This window comes from Erythrolamprus reginae, chromosome Z, assembly GCF_031021105.1.
Source record: "Erythrolamprus reginae isolate rEryReg1 chromosome Z, rEryReg1.hap1, whole genome shotgun sequence".
In the NCBI taxonomy this organism is placed as follows: domain Eukaryota; kingdom Metazoa; phylum Chordata; class Lepidosauria; order Squamata; family Dipsadidae; genus Erythrolamprus; species Erythrolamprus reginae.
Window position 1 is genome coordinate 149,896,374 of NC_091963.1, and position 15,679 is coordinate 149,912,052.

Sequence of the window (15,679 nt, forward strand, 5' to 3'; positions counted from 1 at the left end):
CCATTTTCCCTACCATAGAGTCTCCTCCTAGCATGGCATCCTTCTTCCTCTTCCTGCCCTAAATGAAAGCCCTATCAACTGTGGAGCCCACTGGCGACGGGGAGCTGCCGCAGAGGGATGAAAAGAGTCGCACGCGGCTCCAGAGCCTCTGGGTTGCCGACTCTTGTCCTAGAGCGGGAGAGGGCCCAATCCATTCACGCTCAGACCGGGCGGTCCTCACCTGGGGTACGGCTGCCGGGGACTTTCATGTAGAGCTGTACCGTGTTCATGCCCAGGATGGTGTGGCCCACGTGGCTCAACATGTTGCCCGTCGACGTGACTCGCATGAAGGCCGGCAGCTTCAGCAGTTCTTGGAGTTGCGGTTTCCATCTGTCCAAGAAACCAAACAGGTCACCGGCGCTCAGAAGGGGCTGGGAGGTCAATTAGCCTGAAATCCTCTAGGGTTGGTCCTCAAAGTTGCGATCGTTAAGTTAGTACAGACACTTCTCGACGTTTGACTGTAATTTCAGTGGCTATGTGAGACGTTCGTTAAGCGAGTCCTGTCCCATTTCGCCACCTTCCTTGCTGCAGTCATTAAGCGAGCCACAGCAGCACATCTGGTTGTTAAGCAAATCATGCTTGAATTTGCTCGTCAGAAGGTCGTAAAAGGGGTTCATGTGACACCCCACAGCAAGGGTCCCCAAACTTGGGCACTTTAAGAGTTGTGGACTTCAACTCCCAGAATTCTGGGAGTTGAAGTCCACAACTCTTAAAGTGCTCAAGTTTGGAGATCTCTGCCGCACGGGATACTGCAACCGTCATAAATACAAGTCCCTTTCCAAGCGTGGATCACAGGGATGTTGCAATGGACGTTAAGTGTGAAAAACGGTCCTCACTTTTTACAGTGCCGTTGTAACTTTGTATGGTCACTAAACGAATTATTGAAAGTGGAGGATTACCTGTAAATTACATGTGATTTTTCAGCCACTGTTAAGCAACAGGGTGATTCTAAGGAGGAAACCCTGCAGTCATTAAGCGAATGTGACGGTCGTTAAACGAACCCACTGCTTGCTATTGCGTGGTTTTGCTGAAAACAGTCTCACTCCTCACATCCAGGTTGTAAAAGTCCCTTTTTTCCAGATGGGTTGTGATCTTTGGGCAGTCACTAAGTGACTCGTCATAAATCGAGGACTGTTTGTACATGGGGCTGGGGATTTTGGGAACATCATTGCCATTGCCAGCCAGGAATTCTGGGAGCTGGCACAGCCGGTTCAGGAATTCTGGGAGTTGAAGTCCACAGGTCGTTGTTACTACCCATTTGTCCCCCTTTTAAATCTTTTAAACCACAGTGATGGGTTGTGGCCACCAGAGGGCAGTCTACACCCTCCCCCACAGCACATTATTTCTGGAATTCTCATGCATCGCCACCAGGGAGCACCAGAGCACCACAACAACAGTGTTTTTGCCCATAGGATTGGATGGCTGGCCGAGTTCCATGAGTGGCCACCAGAGGGCTGTCAAGATCTGGAATGAAGCCACCCAGCCGCCACTCTAGGAAAGAAAACCGGGGTTTGCATACCGTGAGGGGTGGCTGAAAAACCCTCAAGGCCTCAAATTCTCAGCTGTGGCGGCTTTGCCAAACCCCCAGCAGGAAATGGAAAACTGGGGAGGGGGTGGGGAGAGGGAGGGGAGAAGGGGACCCCCGGATTTCCCCTCCTCCCACCATGGCCCCCATCCTCACCGCTTGGCATCCGAGAGGTCGATGTTGGTCCCAAACTTGATTATTTGGTGGGGCTTCTGGTCAGGGTTGCTGCTAACAACGGAAAGGAAAAAAAAGATGGATGGGAAGCCGCGACGACCTCGTTTCCTCCCCATCTCCTCCCAGATGGAGAACCCATTAACGTCCCAATTCTGCCCCTCCCTCGAGAAAGAGGACAATGCGAGGTCCCCCCCCCCAGCATCCTGTGCTTCTCCGGCTCCGCGATTCCCAAGCCACCATAGCCTGCCCTCCCCTCCCTCTTATTATGTACCGTTCTCAAAAAAAAACCCCTCCCCGATCCGAACAATAAGGGTCTGTCCTCGACTTACGACCACAGTAGAGACTAACATTTCCAACAGACCGTTGCTAAAAGTGAATTTTGCCCCATTTTTAAATGCACTTCCTTGCCACGACGGCGAAGTGAATCACCGCCATTCTTAAGCACAGTTGTTAAGCGAATCGGGCTTCCTCACTGGCTCGGTTCACCGGAAGGTCGGAAAAAGGGAGAAGCCAGGAACGAAGCCAGGCCACAACAACAACAACAACAATAATAATAAAAAAAATTATTTATTAGATTTGGATGCCGCCCCCTCCGAAGACTCAAGTCGGTTGCCAAATTGTCTTTATTTTGATTACGTGACCGTGGGGAATGGTGCTACGGGTGCGTGAAAAATGGTCATAAGTCACCTTTTTTTCCCCAGTGCTGTGCTAACTTTGAATGGGCACTGATGGTCGTAAGTCGAGGACTACCTTGAATCGATCAAAAGAAGCACTAACGATGCTCCTAAGTTAGATCATGAAAGGTCTGCAAGAAAACCCCAAGCTCAGAGAGCATCAAGGACCCCACAGTGCTTCCTCCTCTCCACCTCCTCCTCCTCTCCACATTCCCTTCTAGCACTGATGATGTTACCAAGTTGGGTCGCGAAACGCCTGCAAGAAAGTCACCAAGCTCTTCGTGGAACACTAAGAATGCCTCATTTCAACTCAGAGCTAAAATTATTCTCCCCTATCGGTCAACGCAAAAGTCACCCGATGAGCAGGCAGCGGCAGGAGTACTCTACCTGGGTGGCGTCTCTGTGGTACTGTCTGGTTCCTCTGTCTCCTCCTCATCGCTCTCTTTGTCCTCCTGCCTCAACAGAGAGAGAAGTCAGAACAGAGAACTTCCCACCAAGAGTTAAGTGAGGAGGGACTTCGGCATACGACCCTTACGGGGCCCGGAATCCATCCGGTCTAGTCCACGCAAAAGGAAAGGACAGAGGGGAACAAGCTGGTCCATCTCACCTGAAGCGACTCCTGGAACGAAGCCGCTTGGTACTGGGCATACTTGGCGATGGTGGTGTGCGATCGGCTGCTCTCGCACGGCCAGACTTGCTTGGTGCCCGACAGGTCCCAGTTCTCGTCCGACGGCTGTTGCACCTGTGTGCGGACTTCCACAGCGTGTTCGCCGCTCGCCTCCACCAGAGTCTTTGTGCTGAACAGCCCCAAGTCTGAGGGAAAGCGGAAGCAGTGAAGTCAGGGGGCCACTGGTCAGCCTCGATATACCCGCACAAACTGTGTTCAGCTCTCCTGAGAATCGACCTCCCCCTACCCACCGGTTTGAAAAGGGCGAACCTCTACAAAGAATTTAGTGTCCTCACCACCCACACCGATTTCCTTAAGGAATTATAAAGATCCTCGGACACTCTCCAAATTTGGAGAAGATTATTGTGCACTCCAAAGATCTGGTCTTTGCTTTATACCAGGGGTGTCAAACTCAAGGGCCCGGGGGCCGATCCAGCCCGCGGGATGCTTAGATTTGGCTCCTGCGACTGCCCTGTTCCCTGTTGCTTCTGTCAGTAGAAACGGAGCTCTGTTGTTTGCCGATCACGTTTGAGCTGCCACAGGTGCTGCTGATGAATGATGTTGAGCTGGCCACACCCACCCTGGCCACACCTACTCTAGCCCCCCCCCTCTGAAATCAAACACAATTCTGATGTGGCCCCTCAAAGAAACCGAGTTTGACACCCCTGCTTCATCCTTTATTTAATTGGCCAAATGTGTTTAGGACACACAATAAATTTGTCTCTGGGAGGGAAGGACTCCAAAGTACTTGAAAACAACAGATCACAACAGTAATAACAAAGCCAACCGATCAAAGCTGCCGGTTCTTCATCTTCCATCTCTGCAAAGAAGCTGAAGAACAACAACAACAACAACAATACTGTTGTGGCCGAATCAGCGGAGGAGGAGGAGGCATGGGAGTCAGGCTTAGCTCCAAGGCAACCTGGGAGCTCCAAGTGGGGAGGAGGAAATGGAGCTGTCACAGAGAGAGGCAGAGCCTGGGCTGTCCATCAGCCGTCCAATGGAGAGTCAACAGCCACCAGGTCTGGAGATGGCTGGGGAGGAAGAGGAGGAACGTCTGGGTCCTGTGCCTGAATGTGTGGATGCTCAGAAAGCAGAGGAGAGGAGAGCAGGGGAAATCTATGGGCCGGTGCCCAGGACTGAAGAGCCACCACTGCTAGAGAAGCCTCCACCTTACCTCTGGTGGATAAAAGGCAGGGGGCAGAGATGAATAGGTGGGGCAGACGACTATTCATCTCCCTGTTGGATGGACTAGTCAGCCTGTGGTGAGAGAGACTTTTTGCCGGGGCTTCCTGGCACAGGACCCAGCCGTTCCTCTCCTTCGTCATCAGTCACCAGGGGCTGTTGCTCTCCATCAGAGGGCTGACAGATGGCCCAGCCTCTCTCTCTCATTCTCTCTCTCCCCAACAGCTCCCTCCCCGGGTCCCCCTTGGAGCTCTCAGTTGCCTTGATGTTGACTCCCGCGCTCCCTCCTCCTCCTCCTCCTTTTGATCCGACTGCCGACAGACCACAGCAGGACAAAAACGCCCAATCTAATCTGAACTTCTGGCAGGTAACGCCATGGAGCCATAACAATGATACTCACTGAGTCGAAGTGACCCGGCTAGACCGCGGATGACGGTGATGGGGTTCTTGGGATCAGTGCAGAATTGCAACAAGACGGGAGAAAAAGCATCACGTTTGCTCTCCAACTGTAAAAAAAAAGGAGGAGGCCCTCAAGAAACATAGAAAGTCTGACGGCAGAAAAAGACCTCCTGGTCCATCTAGTCTGCCCTTATACTATTTCCTGTATTTTATCTTAGGATGGATCTATGTTTATCCCAGGCATGTTTAAATTCAGTTACTGTGCATTTATCTACCACATCTGCTGGAAGTTTGTTCCAAGGATCTACTACTCTTTCAGTAAAATAATATTTTAAACATAGAAACATAGAAGACTGACAGCAGAAAAAGACCACATGGTCCATCTAGTCTGCCCTTATACTATTTCCTGTATTTTATCTTACAATGGATATATGTTTATCCCAGGCATGTTTAAATTCAGTTACTGTGGATTTACCAACCACGGCTGCTGGACGTTTCTTCCAAGCATCTACTCCTCTTTCAGTAAAATAATATTTGCTCATGCTGCTTCTGATCTCTCCCCCAACTAACCTCAGATTGTGTCCCCTTGTTCTTGAGTTCACTTTCCTATTAAAAACACTTCCCTCCTGGACCTTATTTAACCCTTTAACTTATTTAAATGTTTCGATCATGTCCCCCCTTTTCCTTCTGTCCTCCAGACTAGACAGATTGAGTTCATGAAGTCTTTCCTGATACGTTTTATGCTTAAGACCTTCTAAAGAATACCCCAGGCCAGTCTGTTCCCCCCACCCCCCCCCGCCCCCCCTCCAAACACAAAGCAGCCACCAATCTTTTTTTAAAAAAAAATCAGAATAATTTTTGTTGCCTTCCTGAGTATATCGCTTTCTATAATCCCCAGCCACAGCTGGGGATTGAGGCCCCAGATTGAGGCCCCAGATTTTCCTCGATTTACAACCACGGCCAAATTTCCGCAGCGAAGCAGGGCAATGAAGTGAGCCGTGCCTGGTTTTTCTTTCACCAGTCTTCCTAACCAAATGGCAGCTCTTAAATGAACCCTCATTAATTTTGCTCGTGGGGAGACAGACTGGTGAGGTCGCATTGGTTTTGACCAGTCCTTAAATGCTCTGTCTTGCAAACCCCAAGACCCCTGATTTTTAATTTATTTGATTTGTATATGTGATATATACACTCATACCTCATCTTACAAACGCCTCGTCATACAAACTTTTCGAGATACAAACCCAGGCTTTAAGATTTTTTTGCCTCTTCTTACAAACTATTTTCACCTTACAAACCCACCGCCACGGCTGGGATGCCCCACCTCCAGACTTCCGTTGCCAGCGAAGCACCTGTTTCTGCACTGCTGGGATTCCCCTGCTGGGATTCCCCTGTAGCACCGCAAAAACACAGAAGTCCGGAGGTGGGGTTTCCTATGGAGGGGAGCCTCAGGGGAATCCCAGCAGCACAAAAACAGGTGCTTCGGCTGGCAAAAGGGGTGAATTTGGGGCTTGCATTAATTGCTTTTCCATTGATTTCTATGGGAAACATTGTTTCGTCTTACAAACTTTTTACCTTAAGAACCTCGTCCCGGAACCAATTAAGTTTGTAAGACAAGGTATCACTGTATATAAAAATTATAAAATATATAAATTTATTTGATTTATATATATATATATATATATATATATATATATATATATATATATATTCCCTGGACATCCCCCTCCTCAATACCCTGCTCCGAGGAGCTTTCCTGGCGACCCCTTTCCAGCTACCCCTCCGAAACGGACACTCACGTAGATGCTTGGTGTTGGGGGGTTGAGTTTATCCCGGGGCAGCTTTTCATCCATGTTGATCTGCGGCTTGACGGAGTGACTTTGGGACAAATACGATTCCTTAAATTTTCCTTTCACCTTGGCGTGCCTAGATAGAGTGGGGAGGGGGGGGGGAGAAGAGGAGAGGGGAGTGGGGAAAAAGCCGCATAAAATTGACGTTCTCGGTAGAAGTCCTTGGCTTACAACGAAAATTGCGCTCATAGAAACAAAACAAAATAAAAGAATAAAGAGAGAAAAATCAAATTATTGTTAAGAGGAAACATTACTACTATAAGGCACTATTATGGAAAAATATAGAGGAAATGAAAGCAATTACATAGAAATGGATACGTTAGTAATAAATTAATATATATATGTAATAATAAATAAGAAGGAAAAATATATATATATGTATACAGTGTTCCCTTGATTTTCGCAGGTTCAAACTTCGCGAAAAGTCTATACCACGGTTTTTCAAAAATATTAATTAAAAAATACTTCATGGTTTTTCCCCCTATACCATGGTTTTTCCCGCCCGATGACGTCATATGTCATCGCCAAACTTTTGTCCGCCTTTAATAAATATTTTTTTTAATAAACTTTAATAAATAAACAGGGTGAGTAATAATCTAAATGGTTGCTAAGGGAATGGGAAATTGCAATTTAGGGGTTTAAAGTGTTAAGGGAAGGCTTGGGATACTGTCCATAGCCAAAAATAGTGTATTTACTTCCGCATCTCTACTTCGCGGAAATTCGACTTTCGCGGGTGGTCTTGGAACGCATCCCCCACAAAAATCGAAGGAACACTGTATATTACAAATGAATATGCTGCATGAAACAATTAGCCTGCAATCTAGCAGGTGTAAATATTAAGCTCTGATACCAGGATAACTCATGTATAAAGCATAATGCTTTATGTTGTCTTGAATGTATATATGTATGTATGTTGTAACCCCCTTCGGTGTCTTCTCTCTTTTCTCTCTTTCTCTGAAGGATGCCTATGCATAAAAACTGATGTAATTTCATGCACCCTGTAAACGTTGTATTGTTGTAATGCTTATACTTAATCTTTTTTAATGTAAATAATCAAAAAAGTATTTTTCAAAAAAAATATTTTTTTTAAAAAAAAAGAAAATTGCGCCTAACATTTCGGCCGCTAAGCAAGACAATTCTTCAGTGAGTTTCGCCCTGTTTTACCACGGTTGTTAAGGGAATCATCAGGGCAGATAAGTCAGTCTGCTAACCGTTGCCAATCGTGTGTGTGTGTGTGTGTGATGCTCAAGGGCGCTGAGCCGGCACTGTCTGAGGACGTTTCCACAGTCGTGCGGAACAGTGTGACATCACGCCGTGTGGTTAGTTTCCCAGTGATGTGGTACCTGTTGATCTGCTCGCGCTCACATGCTTTGGAACTGCTAGGTAGGCAGGAGCTGGAGCGAGGCTCGGGAGCTCACTCCGTTGCATGGAGCCCAGGTCTCGAACCCGAGTTGGCGTCTTTCCAGACGAGAAGCTCAGCATCTAAGCTGCCTCCCCACCAAAATAAATAAATGATTCACTTAGCAACCATGGCAAAAAAGGTTATAAAATTAGGCAGGACACACTTAACAACCGTCTCGCTTAGCAACAGAAATTCTGGTCTTAATTTGTTAATGAGGGATGTTCAACTCAATTTCACCGAAGGCCGCAATAGGGTTGTGTTTGACCTCGGTGTGTATGTGTGTGTGAGTGTGTGGCCATGGTGGGTGTGGTCAGCTCGACATCACTCACGTCGAGGGCGCCTGTTGGTGGCCCCAGCGCTCTGCCGGTGAAAATGGAGCTTGGGAAGGTCGCGTACGGCCCTGTTGAGCTCCGTTTTCATGGGCAGAGAATTGCAGGAGGACCATCCCAGCCAAAACCGGGAGGCCAAAAACACCGTAGACCGGTCCTTCATTCTTTCCACCCCGGGGGACGGATCCGGCCCTCGGGCTTTGAGTTGGACCCCTACAGTGTAAGTCAAAGGCCACTGAGTGAATCTGTATTCTCTATCAAGCGAGTGGAAAGTCTTCGGTTGGGAGCAATGGCGGAACTCACTTGCTGGCCCGCACGACCTCCGCGGCCGAGTGGTTGATGGTGACCTCACTCAGGGGGATGCGTCGCTCCTCCACTTCAGACGCGATGAAGGTCTCTTTGTCCCCGCTCTCCACCTTGATCAGCCGGATCTTCAGCTCCTTGGGGGGACCTTCTGTGAAGGAGCGCAACTTGAGCAGGTCGGCCGAGCACACCATGGTGGACACCGAGCCTACCGGGCCTTCTTCTTTCTTGACAGGAGACCTCCGCTCTGGTGGAGGTGGAGGTGGCGCTGGTGGTGGGGGCTTGGCCCCGTTCTCCCGGGCTTGGCCCTCGGCGCTCTGCACATCCAAACTGCCCAGGATCTGCCGGTTTTTCCCCTTACGAGCTTTCCCATCCCGGTGCCTCCGTGAGCCGTCCCGGTTGGACCGACGGTGCCGGCGATGTTCCAGGTGTGGCTTGCGGGATTCATCCTTGGGGCGCGGAGGGGTAAGCGGGGGCGGCGGAGGCACAGGGGCTGGGAGAGGAGCAGGTGGAGGGGAGGCCGGGGCGGGTGGAGGACTGGCAGGGGGCGGGGGGCTCTTCTCCCGCCCCGCTTGCCCCACCAGGGTCTCACAGGCGCGGCTGATTTCCTCCAACACTTCCGACTCAGTTTTCACGGGCCGCGGGGTGGGCAGGGGTGGGGGCGTGGAGGCTCGCTCCTCCACAGCGCCCCCGGTGCCCCCGGCCCACGGTTGGCCTGAGGTAGTGAATTGGGGTAGGGGGCTCTGGCTCGCACCGGCTGGGGGGGAGATCTTAGCACCTGGGGGAGTCATCGGTTTGAGCCGATAGGAGTGTTTCTGCCCCTCCAGCACACTGGCCAAAGACTTGAGGAGAGATGGGGAGTTTTGGGAGGCAAACTTCACACCGCCAGAACTCGCGGTCGCCACGGCCGGGGGGCGCTGCTCTTCCGTGTCCCGCTTGCCGAAGCGATAGAGGCAAGGGGGCTCGGGAGGGTCCTGCCCAGGCGGTTTTGGGTAATCAAAAGAACCGGCGGAGGCCGAGGGCAGCTTGGGCCTCGCCAAGGGTGGGGGGCTAGGGAGGAGAGGGACGGGGGGCGGTGGGGGGGGGAAGGTCTCTTCCCGTTCTTCCTCCCCACGCCGGATGGATTCGTCCAGCATTTTCATGATGTTGGCTAGCCCGTCTGGCAAAATCTTGGAAAACTCGGGCGGTTCTTCAAACTGGTCTTCTAACGGGGGGCTGGCGAAGCCGAAGAGACGGTCTGAGGAGGCCTCCGTAGCAGGGGGCACCCCTGGCGGCTCCGGTGTCTTTGGATAGGAGGCCCGGGGCGGTGGAGGCGGTGGCGGTGATGATGGTGGCACCGGCAGTGGCGGGGGGCTTTCTGGGGACCTGAATGTTCCTGAGGTAATCGAGGGGCTCGAATTCAGGGGCCTGGCACCTCCTGAGCCGTTATCTTCCTGGCTGTTCTCAGATAGCCAGAATTGGGGGGCCGGCGAAGGCTCAGGGCTGGCCGGTCTGGGGGTGTCACCAGACCCTTCCCGGGGATGAGAGAAGGTCCCTTGCTGACCGCTGGGCCCCGAACCCTGGAAGGCGCACCCCGAGTCGCAACTGGACAAGGATGAGGGCTCGGCCCCACAGGGCTCCCCACCACACCCAAAGAGGATGTCCCCCAGGGGGTCTTCGTCCTCAGCTTTGCCCTCCCCCGCCTTGTTCAGCCAGGGCAGTGGAGGAGGGGGAGGAGGAGGGGGTGGGCCCGGGGGGCACTGGGGAGCTGAGGGAGGGGGTGGCACAGGGGCTGGCGGAGGCGCCGGGATGTTGGAGGGTGGGGGCTGCATGCGCGCGCATGGCAGGTTGCGGGGGGCCAGGCAAGGGCCGGCGCGGGAGGGCAGGGCCGGTTTGCGTCCACCGTTCTCTGAGGTGGAACTGGATGACTCCATTGCCGGTGTTTGGTAATGATTAGAAGAACCCTATTGGGGAGGAGGGATAAAATAAGTAAATATCTCTCCAAAAGCTTCTTTTCTTCCCTCCCTCCCTTTCTTTCTGTCCTTTCTTCCTTCTTTCCATTTCCCCCCTCCCTCTCTTTCAGCCATCCTTCCTTTCTCTCTCCCTTTTCTTCTTTCCTCCTTCTTTCCTTCCCTCCCTCCCTCTTCCTTCCCCCCAGCTCCTGTCTTCTCCCTCCCTTCCTATTTCCCGTCCTTCCCTGTCTCCTTCCTTACTTCCTCTTCCTCCCTCCTTCCTTCCCTCTCTTCCAGCCATCTTTCCATGCTTCCATCCTTTCTCCCTCTTCTTTCCTTCCTTCCCTCTCTTCTTTCTTCCTTCCTTACTCTCCCTCCCTCCTTCCTTCCATCCTTTCCTTTCTTACTCTCTCTCCTTCATTCATTCAGTTACACACACACACACCCACCCCCCTTCCATCCTCTTCCTCTCCCGGGATGCCTGACCATCCCCTAAGTCCTCTGGGCCACCACTTACAAGGCTTTCCGAGGCCAGCGGGCCCCGTGAGGTGGTCTTGCTGCTGCTGGTGGGTCCTCCCGGGGTCGGGCGCGGGGCATAAGGCACGCAGGCGGACGTTGCTGGTGTGGTGCTGGAGTCTGGACGCACCCGGGGGACTCGGCCGTCTCTAAGGTCACTTCCGTTGGGCCGGGCCAAGCAGCCGTGGGGCTCGAGGGGGGCACGGTGTGCCGGCGGTGTGCGGGGAGTGGGTGCCATGGCCGGCAGGCGGTGGGGGGGCGGGTGAGAGGTGTAGGCGGGCGACGGGTAGGGAAAAGGATGAGCCACGGAATTCCTCTGCTCCTGGTGGTGGAGGACGAGAAAAGGAAAGAGAAAAGGAAGGAAGGAAAGAAGGGAGAGAGAGAGAATAAATTCTGAGTCCTTTGGGATTGGGTGGCATAGAAGTCAAATTAAATAAACAAATTCAAGGATTTTTCCTGTTAAGGTCTTTTCCGTTCGCACGAAGCATCCGGCACAAAGAAGCGAGGTCAGGGCTAGCCTTAATTCCACCCCTGCCCCAAGCTGCAGCCCCCCCACCCAACACCACCCCAACCTACGAAATCCGGTCCTTTGCAAATGCCAAGCCGAATGGGCAGGCAGGAGCAGGCAAAGCAGAGAGCCCTGGAGGGGGTGGGGGGAGAAGTCCACTGCCCCCTCCCCATCCAGGCAAAATTGCAGGCAAAAGGGAATCACCCCCACCCCACTTCGCCTCCCCTGCCCACCGTCACATGGGGGTTAACGCTGGGTTAATGGATGGGGAGGGGGTAGGACCCTAATATTTGGTGATCAAACTTATCTTGCTGCCCATCTGACAAGAACTCAGATGACTCTCAGGGGTTTCCACGGGAATACAAATGACAGGGAGGAATCCCCCCCCCAGCCCTACACAGGGACCCCCTCCTTAATTTAACACACTGGATGATCGGCGGTGTCATACGCCTTCCTTCCTCCATTCTTCTTGTCCTCCTTCCATCCATCAATCTTTCTCCCTCTTTTTTCCTCTTTCCTCTCCTTTTCTCCATCTCTCCTTCCTTCCTTCCTTCCTCTCCGTTCTTTTTCCTTCCCTCCATCCTTCCTTCTTCCCTTTTTCTTGTCTCCATCTCTTGTTCTTCCCTTCCTCTCTGTTCTGCTTTTTCTTCCATTCATCCTCCTTCCTCTCTTTTCCTTCCTTTCCTCTTTTCTGTCTCTCATTCATTCCATCCTTCCTCTATCCTTCTTTTCCATACATCCTTCCTTTTACCTTTCCTCACTTTTCTCCATCTCTCATTCCTTCCTTCTTCCTTACTCTCCATTCTTTTTCTTCCATCCATCCATCCATCTTTCTTCCCGTCTTTTCCTTTCTTTCATCTTTTTTCCATTTCTCATTCAGTCATTCATTCTTCTATCCCCTTCTTTTCCTCCATCCATCCATCCATCCCTCCTTCTTTTTATTTTCTCTCTTTACCATCTCTCCTTCCTTTGCCTCCCTCCTTCATTTTCTCCTTCCATCCATCCTGCTTCCCTTCCACTTTTCTTTTGTCTGTCACTTAGTTTTCTATTTCTCTGTTTCCTTTCCTTTCTTCTTCCCTTCTCCTTTCCTTTAATTTCTTCTTCCTTTCTCCTCTCCTTTCATAGAAACATAGAAATTTACAAGATTGACAGCAGAAAAAGACCTCCAGGTCCATCTAGTCTACCTTTATACTATTTCCTGTATTTTATCTTAGGATGGATCTGTATTTATCCCAGGCATGTTTAAATTCAGTTACTGTGGATTGACCAACCACGTCTGCTGGAAGTTTATTCCAAGGATCTACTACTCTTTCAGTCAAATAATATTTTCTCACGTTGCTTTTGATCTTCCCCCAACTAACTTCAGATTGTGTCCCCTTGTTCTTGTGTTCACTTTCCTATTAAAAACACTTCCCTCCTGGACCTTATTTAACCCTTTGACATATTTAAATGTTTCGATCATGTCCCCCCTTTTCCTTCTGTCCTCCAGACTATACAGATTGAGTTCATGAAGTCTTTCCTGATACGTTTTATGCTTAAGACCTTCCACCATTCTTGTAGCCCGTCTTTGGACCCCTTCAATTTTGTCAATATCTTTTTGTAGGTGAGGTCTCCAGAACTGAACACAGTATTCCTTTCCTTTCGTTCCTCCTCTTTCCTTTCCTTTCTTCTTACTTTCTCCTTTCCTTTCTTTTCCTTTCCTTTCTCATCTTTCCTTTCCTTTGTTCTTACTTTCTCATTTCCTTTCTTTCCTTTCCTCCCCTTTCCTTTCTTCTTCCTTCCCCCTTTCCTTTCCTTCCTTCCTCCCTTCTTCCCTCCCTCTTTTCCTCCTCCTCCTCCTCCCTTCCCTCCTTATCCGCCTTACTTGTCTGTCTGGGGCAGCCATGCTCTTGCGCTCCTGGGCCCAAAGGTCTCCATGAAGAGGGTTCCATAATCCAGGCTTGGGCAGCTGATAATGGGGGTTGCCGGGGGCTCCAGGGCCGGACAGGTGCTGGCCCACCCCGTGACCACCAATCTGTTCCCCAGCAGGCATCGCATAAAGAGAGCAAGAGGAGACGGTCACAGCCTCCAAATCCCCACTGCCTCCACCTCCTCCCCCTCCCAACACCCCCTCCTGCTGCCCCACACCATTCCCCATCAATGGGGGGAAGGGGGAGCCAAAGAGGCCCTGACCTACAGAACAGCCTCACTCTTATTTAAATAAAATAAAAGCCAGCAGCTCCCTAAGCAGAAGGCGAAAGCAGCGGCCAAAAATGATGGGGAGGCCACGGAGCATGCGCAGAGTGCCAGCGGGGGGCTACGGGCAGGGGCTTCACTACCTGGTCGGGGCTTGTGCTCCTCCGCCTTTTCATGGGAGCAGGCATCTCTTCGCTGTGGCCCGGGTGGGCGGGGTGCTGGACTGGCGGGATGGGCTGGACCACGGGGGGCTCCATGGGTGGGCCAGGTCTCTTGAGTTGCGGGTTACGCTTCGCCGAGAAATTCCTTTTCTGGGGGAGCAGAGAGGGAGACATTGTCTAGCTGACCGGACCTGTGGAAGGCCGACTCTGTGGGACCTAACCGGTCACTGGGACTCATGCGGCAGGAGGCAATCCCACAAGTAATCGGGTCCACTATTCCCTCTAAGCTGCGCGGCCACGCGACCGCGCAAGCAAATAAACTTAAAAAAAAATAATTAATTATTTGCATATAAAAAAACAGACAAAAAGGATAATCAAATGCAATTACAAAAACAAGCAAAAAACAAAGGGAAATAAGAAAAGAGAAAAAAGAAGAGAAAGAGGAGGTATTGGATGTATTGTTTTTTTCTTCTCTTTTTTTTTCCTTTTTATGTATTCCATGTATTTTGTATTATATTTGTAAATAAAATATTAAAAATTTATTTAAAAAAAAACGTAGAGAGAAGAAAGGAAAGAGAAAGAAAGAAAAGAAAGAGACAGGGTCAACTAATGTATTGACCATCATTATTTACACAACCTTTGAGTAGATTTTTTTTAAGCAGCTGTTTTTGCATTTTATACACGAGGTTGTTTTTCTAGGTCATTCTTTTCAGTAGGATTGTAAGATTACATATCTGCAACGTCCCTTGCAAGTAACGGGTAGTATTTATTAGACATTTATGTTTTTTAATATTTCTTTTGATTTAACCAGTCGTACCACTTGTCCCATATTTTGCAGCCTTCAATATCATATTTATCTTGAAGTTCCAAGGTTAGTTTACTCATTCCTGCCACTTCATGCGTTTTGTTTAAACTTAAGGTCGTAGGTATTTTGTCTATTTTCCATTATTGTGCGTAAGTTAGTCTAGCAGCTTTATCAAGCTGGCGACAAAGATGAGTATTTAGACTATTGCAAAGGGCGAGGAGGGTGGGGGCAGTCCGAATCTCTGAGGGGAGCTGAGGGCTGGAGCCCCCCCCAGAGAAGGCTCTTCCCCTAGGCGCTGCCAAGCAATATTGTCTAGTTCAGTGTTTTTCAACCAGTGTGCCATGGCACACTAGTGTGCCGCGAGACATGGTCAGGTGTACTGCGAAGAAGGAAGCTCAGGTTTTGCTGAGAGAGAGTGAGAGTGAGTGAGAGAGAGAGAGAGAGAAAGAAAGAGAGTGAGAAAGAGAAAGAAAGAGAGAGAGAGAGAAAGAGTGTGTGAGAGAGAAAGCAAGAGAGAAAGAAAAGAGAAAGAGAAAGCAAGAGTGAGAGAGAAAGAAAGCAAAAGAGAGAGAAAGCAAGAGAGAAAGAGAGAGAAAGCAAGAGAGAGAGAAAGAGAGTGTGTGAGAGAAAGCAAGAGAGAAAGAAAAGCGAAAGAGAGAGAAAACAAGAGAGAGAAAGAAAGCAAAAGAGAGAGAAAGCAAGAGAGAGAAAGCAAGAGAGAGAGAAAGAGAGTGTGTGAGAGAAAACAAGAGAAAGAAAAGCGAAAGAGAGAGAAAACAAGAGAAAGAAAGCGAGAGAGAGAAAAGGAGAAGGGAGAGAGAGAGAGAGAAATGAACAAAAAGGGGAGGAAAAAAGAGAAATGAGAAAATGATTGAGACAGAGAATGAGAAGAAAGAGAAACAAAAGAGAGAGAGAAGTGACTCTTGATTTAAAGCATATGATAAAAAGCCGAAGAATAAGAGAGAGAAAAAACCCAGCCCTCACCTGTTTTTGGAAATGGTTCAAGAGTGTATACACACACACACACACACACACAAGG

The 15,679-nt window shown here is 50.0% G+C and overlaps 1 protein-coding gene across 12 annotated transcripts in view; it reads right to left on the minus strand.

Moving 5' to 3' along the window:
* The window catches only part of KDM6B (lysine demethylase 6B), a 108,182-nt gene that overhangs the window by 18,193 nt on the left and 74,310 nt on the right, over positions 1–15,679 (minus strand). For 8 of the 12 annotated variants that reach the window (XM_070727482.1, XM_070727486.1, XM_070727478.1 and 5 more), the window contains 10 exons: positions 13,818–13,985; positions 13,364–13,513; positions 10,993–11,313; positions 8,545–10,487; positions 6,460–6,586; positions 4,665–4,770; positions 3,020–3,225; positions 2,800–2,864; positions 1,721–1,792; positions 221–369 (listed from right to left, as the gene is read on the minus strand). In XM_070727482.1, the coding sequence (XP_070583583.1) occupies positions 221–369; positions 1,721–1,792; positions 2,800–2,864; positions 3,020–3,225; positions 4,665–4,770; positions 6,460–6,586; positions 8,545–10,487; positions 10,993–11,313; positions 13,364–13,513; positions 13,818–13,985 (3,307 nt within the window). The remainder of the gene's footprint in view (positions 1–220; positions 370–1,720; positions 1,793–2,799; positions 2,865–3,019; positions 3,226–4,664; positions 4,771–6,459; positions 6,587–8,544; positions 10,488–10,992; positions 11,314–13,363; positions 13,514–13,817; positions 13,986–15,679) is intronic. The other 4 variants (XM_070727489.1, XM_070727487.1, XM_070727488.1 and 1 more) reach the window with 2 other exon arrangements.